The 16,941-nt window shown below is 45.4% G+C and overlaps 1 protein-coding gene across 2 annotated transcripts in view; it reads left to right on the top strand.

The window, feature by feature from the left end:
* Positions 1 to 16,941, top strand: part of ARID4A (AT-rich interaction domain 4A) — a 147,823-nt gene that overhangs the window by 127,948 nt on the left and 2,934 nt on the right. For both annotated transcript variants that reach the window (XM_068254197.1, XM_068254196.1), the window contains 5 exons: positions 344 to 400; positions 1,883 to 3,037; positions 9,757 to 9,861; positions 12,886 to 13,092; positions 15,567 to 15,713. In XM_068254197.1, the coding sequence (XP_068110298.1) occupies positions 344 to 400; positions 1,883 to 3,037; positions 9,757 to 9,861; positions 12,886 to 13,092; positions 15,567 to 15,713 (1,671 nt within the window). The remainder of the gene's footprint in view (positions 1 to 343; positions 401 to 1,882; positions 3,038 to 9,756; positions 9,862 to 12,885; positions 13,093 to 15,566; positions 15,714 to 16,941) is intronic.

The raw sequence follows: 16,941 nt of genomic DNA on the forward strand, positions 1-16,941 counted from the left end.
CCTTCCAAGTAGTTAATGATAACCCCTTCCTCCTCCCAAGTAGTTAGTGATGCGCACAAGGCAGTATTTCCCTCTTTTCAAGTAGCTGTTGATACTTATAAGGCCACATGTAGCCAGTGACTCCCATTATAAAGCATTCTCCCTCCAAGTGGTCACTGACCCACCCATTGTATATCAGTGTGCTGTTGCATTATCTGCTGGCAATGCACAAAGGATAGGATGATTGCTGCGGCACCCAGTCCCTGGTCTATACAAAGCAGTTTGAGCGTGTAACGCGCCACACAGCAGATTGAGATTACACATTTAAAGCCTAATTGTGTTTTGTCATTTTTATTATGAACAGGACGGAGAAGAACAAGAAGAAGTTCAGGAATCTATGATTCTGACAGATGTTCTAATGGTAAGTGAATTGGTGCCCCGGTGACCTATCAGTGAGCTTTAGCTGTTTATATTCTGAACTTCAAAGCTCCATTATCATTAAGATGTCCATAAGCTTAGTGGCTAGAACTGAATTTGCAGCAGTAGAGTCTCTGCTTTTGTTTATAGCCATAATTACACTTTTTGCATGGAGTTTGAATGGTTTAACTCGTGTTTGCATGAGTTTCCTCAGGCGAGCCAGGATTTAGGCACTGCCATAGGCCGTAATGTGAATTGCGGATATAGCAGATCTCTGAGTAATTTTGGTGCCAGTTATAGCTGGAGCCCATTGTGAGGGATCAGCTGCAAATGGTGAGTACTCAGCGGGAGATAGCAGCACAGACAGGTGTATTTTCCAAAACAAACAATAGTTTATTGGACAGCAGGCTTCTTAAACAGCAGTCTTTTGGCAGTTTGTAAAGTACAGTTCAAATGAAAACAAAAAGGCCAGTCCAGGCCAGCAGCTTACATTCAGCTTTCAATATCAGGAACACACCAAACTCCATGTGCAGCCTGCACTTTCTCTCCAGAGCAAAAACCAGCTTCCTGGAATCAAACGTGAAGTCTTTCTCAGCAGACTTCCAGACCTTGCTGGTCACACCCACTCTCTCTCCTCCTACTCCAGCCTTTCAAAGCTGCTCTGTTAACCCTGTGTGAGCCTTCTCCAGCAGAAGCCCACATACACAGAGCAATCGATCCACCCAGGATCTGGCGACCAGATGCGCCCGCCCACTCTGCATCTGGTCAGCTCCGGACCCAAGTAAGGTTTTTAACCTCTGTCCATGTGACAGACAGCCAAAACCTTTTTATTCCGGAGCTGCTACTGGATGTAGCGTCTGATCCCAGGTGGAATGTACCTCCCATCCAACACAACCTGGGACAAATCGATTACCTCCTGGGTATCGACTTTGTCACACCATATTACGATAAACATGAGCAGCGTATTTTTACTTTTTAAAAAACAAACCTCCCTGTTGATCCTTTGGCCCCCAGCCTGTACGACAAGCGCCATCTTCCCAAGCTGACCACAGCGAGGGTCACACATGCTGGGAGATGTAGTCCAGGAGATGTGAGTACAGCACTGTACACTCCTCTCCCGGACTACATCTCCCAGCATGCATCGCAGCATGCGCGTGACCCCCGACAGCAATGGCAAGAAGAAAATGGCGCATGTCGTATGGCCAGAGGCCAGTACACCGTAGGTAAGTAATGATACTACCCTCATTCTCTGCTGCACACACCATTACAAACCCCTCTTATAGGGAGGTTCGTTTTTTAAAAAAATAACTACACTGCTCTATATACTCGTAACATGATTGCTTACCATAGTCCCCTTGTTTAGTTTTGGGGTTTGTTAGCCTTTTATTTATTCTTTTTTTCTGAAGTTAACTTTTATTCTGCATTGTGAAATGTGCAGAGAACATTCACTAGGATTCCAATTTTTACATGTTGTTTATGATTATAGACTCATCCTCGTCCGATTGTGAGTCAGAGGAAAATACAGAAAAGGAACCTCAGAAAGAAGAGGCTTCACCAAAGGTTGAAGAAGAACCCGAGGAGAAGGAAGACCCTGTGCTTGAAGAGATCCCCGAGCCAGAGCCTGTCCCGGTAATTTTTTCTGCTAAAGATCCAGAAATCAGTCCAGTGAAGCCCGTAGAGATGTTGAAGCAAGACGTGGAAGAAAGTGAACAAATAGTTCAGATTTATGGGAAGCAAACGGAACAAATTGAAGAAGTAAAGAAAGAAGCCGAAAACCTGCCAAAGCCTAAGGGGAGGAGAAGTAAAACGAAGGAGCCTTCTCCAGAGGTCACAAAACCTTCACCGGTGACTCAGGAAGAATATCTGGAAGAGCCTAAAGTAGAAGCAGAAGCTCTGGACTTCTTATCTTTTGCAGCACTGCAGAATAAAGAACTGTCCTTTTCTCCCAAGGAGTTGAGTCTTCCAATTGACCCACTGGCTAAAGAGAAGAAAGGGTTTAAGAGGAAACCGGTGGAGCAGGCCTCTCCAGAGAAGAAGCTCCGCAGAGAGTGTGAGCTGGAACTGCCCATCATCACACCCAAGGAGAAACCTGCTGAAATCTGTGAGACTCAGGAACACTTTAATGCCATTAAGGAGGAGGAGTTGCGGAATGTAAATGAGGAAATGCCTTCCTTAACAGCTGAGTTAGAGCATGTGCAGAGCACTAGGACTGAGGCCCATGACCTACCCATGAATGACATCTCTAGGATGTCCCAGAAAGAGGAACAGGATGACACAATGCCTTTGATCGGCCCAGAGACTCTAGTTTGCCATGAAGATCTGGACGATATCGATGAAAAAGACAAAATAGAGGACATGGCCATAGAGAAAGTGGAGCCCGACACACCAACACTACTTGCCCCCACACTGCCCCCTGCTGTCCAGCCTCAAACGTACTCTGTTGCTTCTCCCCTTGCACTTAGCCATGACGAGTCTCACAGTATAAAGAGTGAGAGTGATATAACGATTGAGGTGGACAGTGTGGCGGAAGAATCACAAGAAGGCCTTTGTGAGAGCGAGTCTGCTAATGGCTTTGAGGCCAGCACCACTTCCAGCAACTGCAGTATGACAGCACAACAAGAAGCAGAGTTGCGAGATAAAGGTATGTTCTGTGGTTTGTAATGTGTACACCCCCCAGTATAGTGTGGGAGCCTTGCATATGATTTGAAAGCTTCATGCCAGACTTGGTGACCCGTACGATCCTCTGCAGCCACACCAGGACCTGAATTCGGTGCAGTATTAATCGTGCTGAAAGTGAGCTCCAGGGATGGTTGATGACAGATTTTCAGACAGGAAGGGGCAGGCTTGCTATTATGTTTCCTCCTATCATCCTTCCATTCCTTCCTGCTCCCTACCAACTCACTTGCCTTGACCTTGTGGCAAGCCTGCCTCTTCCTGTCTGAAAATTTGAGTGATTACTGAAGAGAAGTGCACGGGGCACATTGGTAGTAGATCCAGCATGAACATACCTTTGTGTTTACCTTGGGTAGCAGGGTAGCCTTGGGTCAGGAATACTTTAGGGTGTATAGACCTTTCCCATTTCGACCTGTTTCTTCCAGATCCAGTTGGAGACCTTTGAACCCGATGTACTTGAGTGGCGAATGTGCAATGTCTTATTTCCATCGCTCTGTCCATGTGCCAAGACCGGGAGAGAGCCAGGAGTGCCCAAGTACATCTGGTTCAAAGGTCACCAACTGGATCTGGTTTGCTGCCCATACCGGAGCAAATTAGGAGGAGATGGAGCCACTCTATATAGCACACACACGTCTGTAAACATTCCCACACCTATCTGGGGGCTCAGTTTCACCACTTTTCTGACCTTGGACATGCTTTCCAAGGTCAGAAATAGACTGATTCATTGATGTGGTTTGCTTTATAAAAGTATCTAGGAAAACTAGCATAGGGGTCGGGCAAAAGTAAAGAGGACACTTGTACAATTTTTATACATGAACATTTGATAAATTATTGAAAACTATTTGTAATAGGCTGTTGGTGTCAGACTGGCCGAATGGAGAGCTGTACCATTCCATTTCTGTGGCTTCTGACACATTTATAGTGGACCTGAGATGGTACACTGGCCCTTATTTATACTTACCTGGGGATGCCTCCAGCCCCATGAGCACTTGTTCTGATTGTAAATTTCGCTTTGAAACTGAATGTTTAAGTTAAAGCTGGGCTCTTTGCACCTATCCATACAGGCTTAGAGGAAATCTGAGCCGATTAAAAAAAAAAAAAATTATACATCCATTGGGCTTCCTCCAGGCTGATCGCTCCCTCTCCATTTTCCCAGGTCGTCTTGATCCTTCGCTAGAGGCCCCGGTATTTCCTCCAGTCGGAGGTACTGTGCCTGCTGCGTGCTCCCAGCAGCAGGGGAGTAAGCACGGCCAGACTGCACCGGAGCCAACTGGAAGAATTACCGGCCTGCCTAGCAGAGGATCGAGGCAGCCTGGGAAGACAGTAATGGAGCGATCAGCCTGGAGGAAGCCCAAGGGATGTGTATCTTTTTTTTACTCTTCTCCGGTGCACTTTTAACCACTGGAGTTTAACCACTTAATGACAAGCAGACTTATAAAAACGTCCTACTAGAGCCTCTCAATGGCTCCAGTACGTTTTTAGTCAAACAGTGCTGCTGCCGCTGTGCGCGTGAGATTAGTGGGGGGAAAAAACCATAGGAAAAAATGCACGGTTTTCCAAATAACATATTGTCACCATACTTTGTACTAGGGACATAATTAAAATCTTGTGATAACCAGAACAAATAGCCAAAGTTCTAGAAGAAAAGTAGTTCTGGCACCAGTCTGCTGCTTCAGTGAAAATTTTTAATCTAACAGGTACAGTAAGGTTAACATCAGAGAGTACAAAAGGACGGCCTGACAGCCGTTTTGCAGGTCTCCCTGCTTCGGCCTCTGACGAAACAGGGAGACCTGCAAAACTGCTGTCAGGTCTTCCTTTTGTACTCTCTGATGTTAACCTTACTGTACCTGTTGGATTAAAAATTTTCACTGAAGCAGCAGACTGGTGCCAGAACTACTTTTCTTCTAGAACTTTGGATGTATGATCTACTTGGTGGTGAGCACAGTCTGTTCGGTCTAATAATCCAGCTGCTACTATCCAGCAAACTTTGAGTGCCAGTCATCTTTGTATCTTCTGGTTGGTTTAACCAGAACAAATAAGCAGATAAAATGTGTGGGTTTTATGTACAGTAGCAGTGTTTATATTAAAACTATAGAGGATGAAATAGTGTATTTTTTTTAATTTTTTTCCTTGTTTTTCCCTTTAAAATGCATAGAAAATGAAAGTAATTATTGTAAATAATATTAACCCCCAAAAGCCTAATTGGGGGTGAAAAAAACAAGATATAGATTATTTCATTGTGATTAGTAGTGTTTAAGTTATTGGCAAATGAAAGGGATGAGCACTGAAAGGTGAAAATCGTTCTTGTCCTTTAGGCTTCTTGCACACCAAGACGTTGCATTAGGTGCCACGTTAAGGTCGCATAACGTGCACCTAACACAACGTATGGTGCTGCAAGAGCCGACGGTAGAGTGAGCCGCGTTAGGCGGCTCGAGTCCTATAATGTCTCCCAGAGTGGCGCTGATTGGCCAGCGGGACCACGTGATGCGGAGCGAGACACTCTGCATCACGTGGTCCCGCCGGCCAATCAGCGCCCGCCAGTGCAGTGAATATTAAGTAGCCATGTGCGCGGCTACTGTAGCTGGCTCTCCCCGCCTCCTATCCGCCCCCCACTGCGCATGTGCAAACAGTCTAACGCGGCTATAGCCGCTCCAACGCCGTAGCATGCTGCACTTTGCACAGAACGTGCAGCGTTACATGTAACGCAACGTGGGCTGTGTGAACAGCCCACTTGTGTTACATTGCTGTGCGTTGGGGGAGCGTTACAGGCGCACTAACGTGCGCCTGTAACGTCTTGGTGTGTAAGCAGCCTTAGGGTAAAAACCGCTTTGGGGTGAAGTGGTTAAAGAGGAACTCCAGTGAAAATAATGTAATAAAAAAGTGCTTCATTTTTACAATAATTATGTATAAATGGTTTAGTCAGTGTTTGCCCATTGTAAGATCTTTCCTCTCCTTGATTTACATTCTGACATTTATCACATGGTGACATTTTTTACTGCTGGCAGGTGATGTCACTGGAAGTAGCTGCTGTTTGCTTTTTTGGCAATTGGAAACAGCTGTAAACAGCTATTTCCCACAATGCAACGAGGTTCACAGACAGGAAACTGCCAGGACCATGGTCCTCACAGTTTCCTGTGGGAGGGGTTTCACCACCTTATCAGCCATACAGAGCCCCCTGATGATCTGTCGGTGAAAAGGAATGGATTTCTCATGGGAAAGGGGGTATCGATTACTGATTGGGATGAAGTTATATTCTTGGTCATGGTTTCTCTTTAACTTCCCTGGCGGTAAGCTGCCGGGAGTTTAGTGCAGAGTATAGCACGCAGCCAGTGTTTTTAATCACCTCCTGGGGATCCAGAGATCGGTAGCTGTTCTGCTTCCTGTCCTCCTAGGCTCTGTATCACCGGTGAGATCGTGGTTACAACACCACCTGGAGGATGGAGGGAAAATTGCAGTGCTGTAGCCCAGGGAGCTGAGTAAGTGCTGGGGCTGCTGCTGGCGTTCTGGTGACATTATTTTTTCCCCTAATTTTAGGGCCAGAAACGTGCTGAAAAGGCCCTAAAATCTGGCAATAATCATACCGGCAGGGAGGCTAAAGCCTGGTACACACCTTCAACTTTGATTGGCCAATTTTACCACCTTTATGTAGTATGATAGTTTACCGACACAATCTGCTCGTAGTATTCAAAATCTGTTATCCCGTATACTACATGAAAGAAGTAAAAATTGCCAATCAAAATACAGTGTGTACCAGGCTTATGGTAACTACAAGCAGATCATGGTCTTAACATTTGTTTGAGACCAGCTACTATGATTTACAAATCCGCATCCTCATGTGGATGATGCATGTTTATTTCTGTAATGCAGGGATGATGGGATATGTAGTCTGGCGCATCTATTGTTCCCGGTTTTTAGTGTTAGGGCCTGTACACATGCTAGGGAAAAGTCAGCTGAGGCGGCCAATAACGACTGCCCCAGTTGATAATCCAGTGTGTGTACAGCAGCCCCCGACTGTCGGTCCACCAGGCGGATCAACTCAGGCAATGGCTTTGTACTCTATTCATCTGCTGCGTGATGTCACGTCTGTGATGCTTTGCTTGCCCTCCCCACATTGCAACTGAAAGCGTTGTTAGCCTGTAAGTCTGTAGAGCCTCGTGATTATGAATTAGTGTTTGGGTCCTGATCCCTGTCGGGTTTCATCGATCGATCAATCAAGCATGTATGGGCCTTTACTCAATCACAGCTTGATTTAAAGAGTAACTGTCAGGCTGCAAAAGCTAATTTAAACCTCTATTCTCCTGTGTTAAACAGTTTAGAAGGAAGCCAAAAAGGCAATACTGAAGTTAAAAATCTCTCTTACTATGATGTGTGCTGAACAGCAAGGCTCCTTATTCCCAAGCTCCTAAGGAGGACGCAGGCCGAATAACAGATACTGCAAAGCATTCTGGGGCTGCCTCTTCTCCCCAATGCAGTACCTTGGGTCATCCCCCTTCATTTCCCTATCACGCCCTAAGGCTGCTTTCTCAGTGAGACGTTACAGGCTCATGTTACAGCAGCTTGTAACAGCAGCCAGCACTGAAAAATCACAGGGCATATGTTCTGTTAGAGTACACTGCATGAGTCCGCTATTGTTCCTAGCCACATGGCTAATTAATATTCACTGTACAGTAGTGTTGTCCATTACGATCTTTTTTGTGAGTGGAATCATCAGGAAGCAGGGAGGATATGACATCACAATTGGCTTCATAGGAGACAGACAAACATGGAACTACTGATATGTGTTTTTTTTTTTTTTTCTGAGACCCTTTACCTAACAGCTCCTCTTTAACGGCGCTGGCTGCATCCAGAGTGAAAAGAGTGGACCACAAATCAGATATTGTGTCCAGCACTTGTCTTCTATCCTGTTTTATAATTTGTCTTGTTCAGTTTTGTGTATAGTGGCCACATCAAATAACACGCAAAGGACGGGGGAAAGATATTGGGCTGCAGTGCTTACTATGCAGGGGGAATGGATAATTGCTGCACTTTGGGACCTGGAGGAGTTATCGGATGCGCTTAAGGGCCAGGAGGGGTTACTGGTTGCAATAATTTTTGCAGTGCAGTCATTAACCTCTCTGGGTCCCCAAATTCAGCTGTTAATTCCTTCTGGTCCCCAGGCCGACCTCTACTGCGTATGCGCAAGAGCCACTCTTGGTCATGATGACTTGGTTTGGAGTGTTCTGTGCTTGCTCAGTACTTTCCAAACCACGCCATCGCGACCACGAGCGGCTCTCACGCAGCAGATGGCGACCTGGCGAGGTCGGCATCTGCATCGGAGGGGATCCTGGGACATATCGGTTGCCAGGGACTGGAAGAAGCCCCGGGTAAGTAGATGTAATTTTCTAGTTATTGCTTGATGCTTCCTTTAACCACCTAAATAGATGGTCCTAGCAACCTAAAAATAAAAAATCCACTTACCTGGGGCTTCCTCCAGCCCCTTGCAGCTGTCTTGTGCCCTCGCCGCAGCTCTCGACCCCTCTGGTGCAGATGCCAGGTCGACATCTTCCTGCGCTCCAGCATGCGGCTCACTGAGTCGCACTGACGTCATCCGGGCGGTAGTGCGCCTGCACAGTACAGTCCGGATGATGTCAGCGCGACTCTGAGAGCTGCTGGCGCAGTGGACATCTTGCGCTGGAGGGGACCCCGGACCACTAGCGTGGAGCGGAGCTGCAGCAAGGGCACAGGATGGCTGGCAGGGGCTGGAGGAAGCCCCAGGTAAGTGGATTTTTTTATTTTTAGGTTGCTCGGATGTGTCCTTTACAATTCAGGCCACTGCAGCTTTAACAGCTTGCTGCAGGGCTATACAACTTAGCACACAAATGAATCTGCCCACCAATAGAGCTCCGTCACTCAAGCTAATCTCCTTCCCCAGGACTTGATGCCTTGGCGGCCCTGGGGGAGCCACCTTGCGGCCGCCAATCGGCGTTAGGCGGCCCCAAGGTGGTTAAAAGGGTCAAATTTATATTCGAGAATATATGGAATTTTAGTTATTTTCTCACAGGTTTGCTTTAAAGTGGTCTGAAAGGCAGCATTTCTATTTTGCTCTAAAAGATTCCTCACAGCTTGAAAGCTACTATCCCAGAATTTTTTTTTAGCAGAACATCACTGAAATGGTTAAACCAAAGCAGTTTGTCCTGCTATTCAGCTTCAATCCACATCCAAACTGTAGATAACAGTATATTTGTTTACATTCCAATCTTTTTACAGTGTGTGTAATCACAGTTAACAAGTGAAAAGGAGCTTCTCTGTGACACACACACACACACTCTTCAGAAAAGCTAATTAGAATATATAATAAAAAGCAGTTTGAATAAAATGCAATGACAGCATTTAGGGCATGATAAACTACACTTTGGAAACTTTTCATTTGTAAACGGACAATATTACTTATGCACAAAAGCAAATATGATAACTGTATGAGTAATAAAACAATAGGAAAACACATTTTCATTGAATGTTATGTCAGAGTTTCAGACGACTTTAATCTAAAAAACGCTTCCTGTAAATTATTTTTTAGAATGCTCCAGCTGTAAATAAATGTGGATAAGCAAAATAGTCTGAGCACAGTTCCATATTTCTGTGTTTACGATGGTTACAAGTTTCTGTAATGGCAAATGCTGTATTAAACAGAATTTCTTGTCCTTTCAGGCCATAAGCGGATCAGTGAGAGCAACCTCGGAACACTAGCGAAGAAACAGAAGCGAACACCAAAGCGATTGAGCACTTCCTTGAAAATAGAAAAGAATGGGATAGGTGAGCAGTGTTCTTCCTGGTTATATTAGTGTGTGCTCAGTGTATTCTGCCTGCTAATGTCAACCTTTTCTGTTAAGGCTGAGCTAAAGCCATCCCCTTCCAGCTCCCAGAACTTCCCTATTGGTGCTTCGATTTAGTGGATGACATAAAGTGTAGCTATGCCTTGTCCAGTATAAAAAGGAATCCTTATCAAGTCCTCTCTGTATAGTTCAAGCATTTTAATGAACTGTGTTACACAGACCTATCTGCGGGTACTTTGGTCTTTTCTCAGGTCACTGCTAAGGAGCTCTGCATGTATCACTGTGAAAGCTGCCTTGCTTTTCTCTAAGATGGGAGTGATTACTCCAGATTTCATATGCGCAGAGCTCTAATTCCTCCATACACACGCTCAACAGCGGTCTTTTATGCAGCACAATTGTTGAACACCTTTTGTCGTGAAAGAAGTTGAAACAGCTAAAAAAAGTATTTTGCTATTGTTCAAAAAGTTAAGAAGTCAATCCAACTGTTGGATTGACTTGTTATCAGTCTTATCAGCTTTTTGAACAATAGCAAAATACTTTTTTAAGCTGTTTCAACTTGTATCACAACAAATTGTTCAACAATTGTGCTGCATAAAAGACTGCTGTTGAGCGTGTGTATGGGGCTTTGGATCCCTCCTTCCTGTGGAATGAATGTGTCACAGTGTATCCATTATGGTGCTATAGGTTTTACCTCCTGCTTTGTGTAGACTCATGAACCAATGAAACACAGAGAGAAATATTCTGGGTATTCTTTACACCAAGGTGGATACTGTTGCTATGGTTTCCAGCAAGTCGCCAAAAATAAATTGGAAGGCATACAGAATGATTTGTATTGCACTGTATAGTGTACTGATTAAGACCACCAGATTTGACAGAGGTGACTAGGGTTGGAATCCTTCCTAGGACCATTACCTAACCGCTAAGGAGTCCTTGTGCAAGAAACCCCAATGCTTCCACCAGGGTAGCTTGACCTCTACTGTTTCTCCAAGGGTATAGGTTAGGAGTCCGTTAAGGGGCAAGAGATTGAAATGGATGGACATATCCATACTACTTGTACCTGAAGCGACGGTATATTTGCAAAATAATTTATTGTGCGCAGAAAACACATATTATGCTGAAAGTACCCGTGTATTAAAAAAACGAAAGCAAATAATCATACATTTCAAATACTTACCTCCTGCAGATTCAGCCTGGAATCCGCTCTTCGTCCTACATTGTACTGTTTGTTTACTGTCTCTGCGCCAAAACCGGCTTCTACATTTTTAAAATGGTGCTGCCCCCGGAACAGCTTCTGGGTTAGGGCTCCTTATGTAAGCCCCAAACACGAGCACAAAGATCTTCTGCACATGTGTGAGGCTAGCTGTGACAGGAGCGAGGGGGAATGGTAAGGGAGCGGATACTGGGAGGAAAGAGATGGCAACTAGAAGGGACAGGGTGTGGAAAAAACGATGACCGTCTCCTACACTCCATATTTGATGGGAAGCCCCGTGGAATAATATAGGGGGGTGGTCAGGAAGGTACGAAGGGAGATGTGAAATGTGTCATAACCCTGACAGGATACATATCTTTACTTTAATCTGCTGGTGCTCAGTTTGGGGGTACCATATTTTTTGCCTTAGGAGACGCACAAAAAAAGCCTCTTTTCTATGCATGTTTGCATTGCGATCACGAAAACCCTGTACATGGGTGCACATATTTTTTTTGCAATCGATCCAAAAATCGCTGGGAAAAGTGGGTCTTGTAAGACGAAAAATATGGTACTTTACAGGTATAATAATGTGTGGCTGGAGGGGGCGGGGTTATGACAATTGGCATTACTTACCTACGGTGACTGCTCCTCTGGCCTGCTTGTCCTTGCCGGTTAAGCTAGCAATGTAAGTGTTATTATTATTGTATTTATAAAGCGCCAACATATTACGCAGCGCTGCACAATAGATAAATGGGTTAACATACAAGGTAGGACATACAGGAAACTCACAACAAAACAAGATCATGCAACTGATTTGATAACAGAACAGAGTCATAGGTCAAAATACAGACTGTTCTAGTCCACAAGAGGGGTGACTGACAGTAAGATTGCATAATCAAGCTGGAAACACTAAGGGAGATAGCCCTGCCAGAGGCTTACAATCTAAAGGTGCGTACACACGCCGAACTGGTGGCAACGACGGGTCCGTCGTTACCTCCCGCTGGGTGGGCGTGCCAACGACAGTCCGGCGTGTGTACGCACTGTCGGCGGACTGATACGGCTGTTTCAGAGCGATCCGCCTGGCAATAGGTGCATCTGTTGAGAGGGTGTCTAACAGAACGTATTATGGTGCTGGTGTTATTAGTTTAAAGAAAGTTATGTAATATGCGTTACTCACTACATAAAATGCACGAATCACCAGTAAGCTTAGCGTGTGCCATCTGCACACACTAAGTTGACCGTTCTATTGTGAATATACCTTCCTAATGAGATGAGCATATATGGATGATTTCAAAACCAGTCCTACATAGCACTAACCAGTGTTCCTTTATTCTTCTCCCTGTAATGGTTAAGAATCTAGGGCTCTATATGACAGATTCTCTGCAATCATGACTCTCGCTGATAAGTAATTAAAGGTCATAAATCTCCTGCATGGCTAAAATAAACACATGAGTGCATATAATAAAAAGTTCAGCTAGCACAGGATTTGTCTGCATATGATCTGAATTAACATTTAAAATATATATGAGATGGTCAAAACTTTTAAATCTACTTGATTGACTTTTAAATATCAAAAAAAGACTATGGGACTCCAGGATTTTTCTCATACACTTACCTTTACTCCAGGCTTTGAGTGTATTTATAAAGTACACCTATCTAAAGGCCCCTTTCCTTCAAAAACTTGACAAGACTGTTTTCCAGCCTATTATGGATTATTGACTACTTGGAAAGCTGCACAATTTTGACACTTTAGTTACATTTTAGCGTTTCATAATGCCTCATTTTTGTAAATAATCATTGTATGTTATTTTTCAGGTCAGAGTAGTGACAGTGAAGATCTTTGTGCCATGGATAGCGCGAGTAAGTGTACTCCCAAGCATACAAACGCTTCCAAGCCCCAGAAGATCACAAGGTCGCCGGCTAGAATCACCTCACCACACATAAAAGATGTTGAGAAGGACAAGCATCGAGAGAAGCACCAGCACTCCTCACCGAGGACGTACAAATGGACATTTCAGCTCAGTAAGTCAGCTGGTTAGTACAGTTGTGAAAAGGATGAATGTTCCTGTGTTTGTTATTTCAGGAAGTGCTGCTGAAGTAATAAGTTTGGATAGTAATGTTTGGCTTTACTGGCAGATAGGGGAGCAGTGATCCTCTGCAGCCTGAGCAGGGGCGTAACAATAGACCCTGTGCAAGCGATGCAGCAACACTTGGGGCCCTGTGGGTGGAGGCGTTTATTTTCCCTATCCTTAGAAACTGACAACTAAGGGCATGGAGAAAAAAACGTTGCTACATCTGCTTAGCCACTGATAAGTAATTATAAAAAGTTTTGCAGACATCGATTTGTAGACAGTCCCTATTCAGTGTGCACCAGGGTCTTGTGTACAACACGGATACCCCCAGTCTCATCCCCTCCCCAAGTGTTGTGTACTGAAGTGTATGCTTGAGGAGTCTGGGCAAGGAGAAAAAAAAGCACAATTGTTCTAATGACTGCATCTGCTTAGCCACTGATAACAAATCATACTACGTTTTGTAGACAGTCCCTAGTCAGTGTGCAGCAGGCTCTTGTGTACAGCGTCTAGTGCCCAGCCTCTATCCTCCCCAAGTTCTCTGTACTGTAGTGATACTGGAGAAGTCTGCAAAGCCGTTTCAGCTCTATCAGAGATGGACAGAGTTGTGTAATAAGCTGAGGCTTGGACCACACTCCTTAGTTGTTTTTTTTTTTGTATATGTTTTTTGCACACCATGTGTGTCTGTATGTGTGAAAACATGAACCTCTTCAACAAGGGCTTGTGAAAGAGTGCATGCGACCTCACTCCCATCCGAATGAGCGGAGGCACAGAATGCCTCTTGCAGTAGCTCAGAGCCAGTCAAGCTCTGCTTTTTCCACCAAGGCAACATGGAAGTGTAAGAAGTACATTCCACTGACAAGACAGGGAGGTGACGTGAGAATGAGTGCGAGGGACATTCATTCTCTCTGGTGCCATCTAGTGTCCTAAGGCCAAAGTGAGCAGCTACTAGTGCAGTTAAAACTGAACATTTAAAGGCAACGGAGAACCACTGCAAACATTTTTTCTTTTTGTAGAATAAACTTCCCCATAAGGGAGATTTTCAAAGTGTACCTGAGAAAACACACACACACACACACACACACACCTACACACACACACACCTACACACACACACACACCTACACACACACACACACACACACACACACACACACACACACACACACCTACACACACACACCTACACACACACACCTACACACACACACCTACACACACACACACACACACACACACACACACACACACACACACACACACACACACACACACACACACACACACACACACACCCCCCCCCAGTATTTTCGGACAGTTGGTGCATTTGCAAGTCTGCTGTGCCGCCTCCTCAGTCTTGCCTCCGCGGTCAGGAGAGTTCTGTGCCAGCGCATGCACAGTAAGCCCCGACTGCCGAAGATGCTGGAAGCAATTACAGTAGATCCAAGAGGTGGAGCATGGCGCAGAGGGAGCGATTAGGCCGGAGGGGGGCCCCAGGTATGTAGGTTTTTTTTTTTTTTGGTGTGTGTGTCATCTCAGGTTTCATTTTAACTGAGTGTGCCGATTGAGGATCATCATTTCTTAATCACTCAGAGCTTTACTCGTAGTCATGGACTACATCACTCACAGGCTGCATAAGATAAGGGGGGAGATTAATCTCCAGCTCTACATGAAAACAAGAAACGCGACTGAAATATAGACTGGCAGCAGCAAAAAAAAAACGGAGAGAGAAAAAGGAGTGAGACAATTCAGGCTCCATTTGAACAGTAAATGTTCTCAGACACAAGAGGGAAGAATCCTCTCCCTTACGTGCCCACCTAAAAATTCAGGGAATCTGCTGCAGCACAGGTCTTGCATTTGCCTACCTAGTCCCATTTAAAGGTGATAAAATAAAGATGCATTAGATTTTACCTACACATCTTTTTGCCTTCAACTTGGTCCTCTGAGGACAGGTTATATTGGGCTAAAAAACTGCATTAGATGTCACCGAAGCCCCGTATCAGCCATTCTCTGGTGCGTAGCCCCACCCCCTTGAGGAAAATGGTTGCGCCCTTTCCTGTATCTCATGTGCTGGAGATTCAGAAGGGCTGAGGTCCTCAAGGCGGTAGGGATACGTGCTGCTGCGGTGGCACTTAAGTCTAATGCAGTTTGCCAGCCTGTTATAACCTAGAGGATCAACTTTTTGCTGGTCACCAGCGGTACGCTTTAAGCAGCTTCATAATCCCATTTATAAATGATTATCTTGTACAGTTAAATTCATCACAAATGCTTTACTGAACTCCAAACATTATTATCAGTAGTAAAATAGTGAAAGTATATGTATTAGCAATTCTTATGAACAATATATAAGGCAAGTACCTTCTGAGATGTTGTAGAGAGCCGCTGACTTGGGGACATTTCATTAATGTTGTTACTCTCTCTACCCAGGTGAATTGGAGACTATGAATGGCACAGAGAGGATTGTTTTTCTCCAGGACAAGCTACAGGAAATCAGAAAATACTACATGTCTTTAAAGTCTGAAGTAGCCACAATAGATAGGCGGCGGAAACGGTTAAAAAAGAAAGAGCGTGAAGGTGAGTCTTGTGTTTTGTGTTGTTTTTTGGGAGGTTAGTTTTTATTTTTACTACAAGATAAAACAAATCTTAAAGCATGCCCAGTGTTCTCCGCAGGCTCTTTTAGCCGGGTGCTACACCCGGCTACATTTGGTGGGCAGTTGAGCAGAGAAGCGCAGACCCTGTATTCTCTCATCTCGCCCCACCCGGCTACTTTTTCATGCCACCCGGCTTGAATAAAATTCTGGGGAGAATACTGATGCCTTACCCTAATCAAAGCTACCTAAGATAAGCACAGAGGTATGCTCATGCTGGGAACAGACACATGTTTGTCATCTATTGCTCTTCGCATTCCTCCTCACCTGCAATCATTCCTTGAAAAATGTGACTTTTGGCTAAAGTTTAGTTTTCAGACAGCAAGAAGCGGGCTTTCTGTTCTTTCCTATCCCTTTCCTTCCCCATCCCATTATCTCTCCTTAACCTCCCTGGTGGTAAGCCCGAACTGAGTTCGGGCTATGCCGCCGGGAGGCACCGCTCAGGCCCCGCTGGGCCGATTTGCATAATTTTTTTTTGGTTACACGCAGCTAGCACTTTGCTAGCTGCGTGTAACCTCCGATCGCCGCCGCTATACGCGTCGCCGCAGCCGCCCCCCCCCCCCCCCCCCCCCAGACCCCGTGCGCTGCCTGGCCAATCAGTGCCAGGCAGCGCCGTGGGGTGGATCGGATTCCCCTTTGACGTCACGACGTCGATGATGTCATCCCGCCCCATGGCGACGGGGGAAGCCCTCCAAGAGATTCCGTTCTTTGAACGGCTGGGGGGATGCCGCTCAGCAGCGGCTATCATGTAGCGAGACATTGTCTCGCTACATGAAAAATAAAAAAAAAAAACGTATTTGCTGCCCCTGGCGGATTTTAATAAACCGCCAGGGAGGTTAAATCAAGTTCCAAAGCCTCCCATGGCAGTAGATTGAAACGGAGGTGAAAACGCTGGAACCGTGAGAGGAATGAGAAGGCTCTATAGGACCCAGAGCCCCCAGTCGGGTCCTGAACCTACCCCACGGGTCAGGTTATCCTTCCCCGCACAATATGGCCTCCAAAGCTTGCCATGGCTGCGCAGTCTGCATAGACGCTAGTGTGGCTGCGCAGCTCTAGGGCCTCCTCCCTTCACATCATCACTCCCGGCTGTAACCTGTGCGTACTTCGGGAGCATTAGGAGGCCTCCTAGAGCTGTGCAGCCACACTCGTGTCTA

The sequence above is a fragment of the Hyperolius riggenbachi genome, chromosome 9 (genome assembly GCF_040937935.1).
Source record: "Hyperolius riggenbachi isolate aHypRig1 chromosome 9, aHypRig1.pri, whole genome shotgun sequence".
NCBI classification, from domain to species: domain Eukaryota; kingdom Metazoa; phylum Chordata; class Amphibia; order Anura; family Hyperoliidae; genus Hyperolius; species Hyperolius riggenbachi.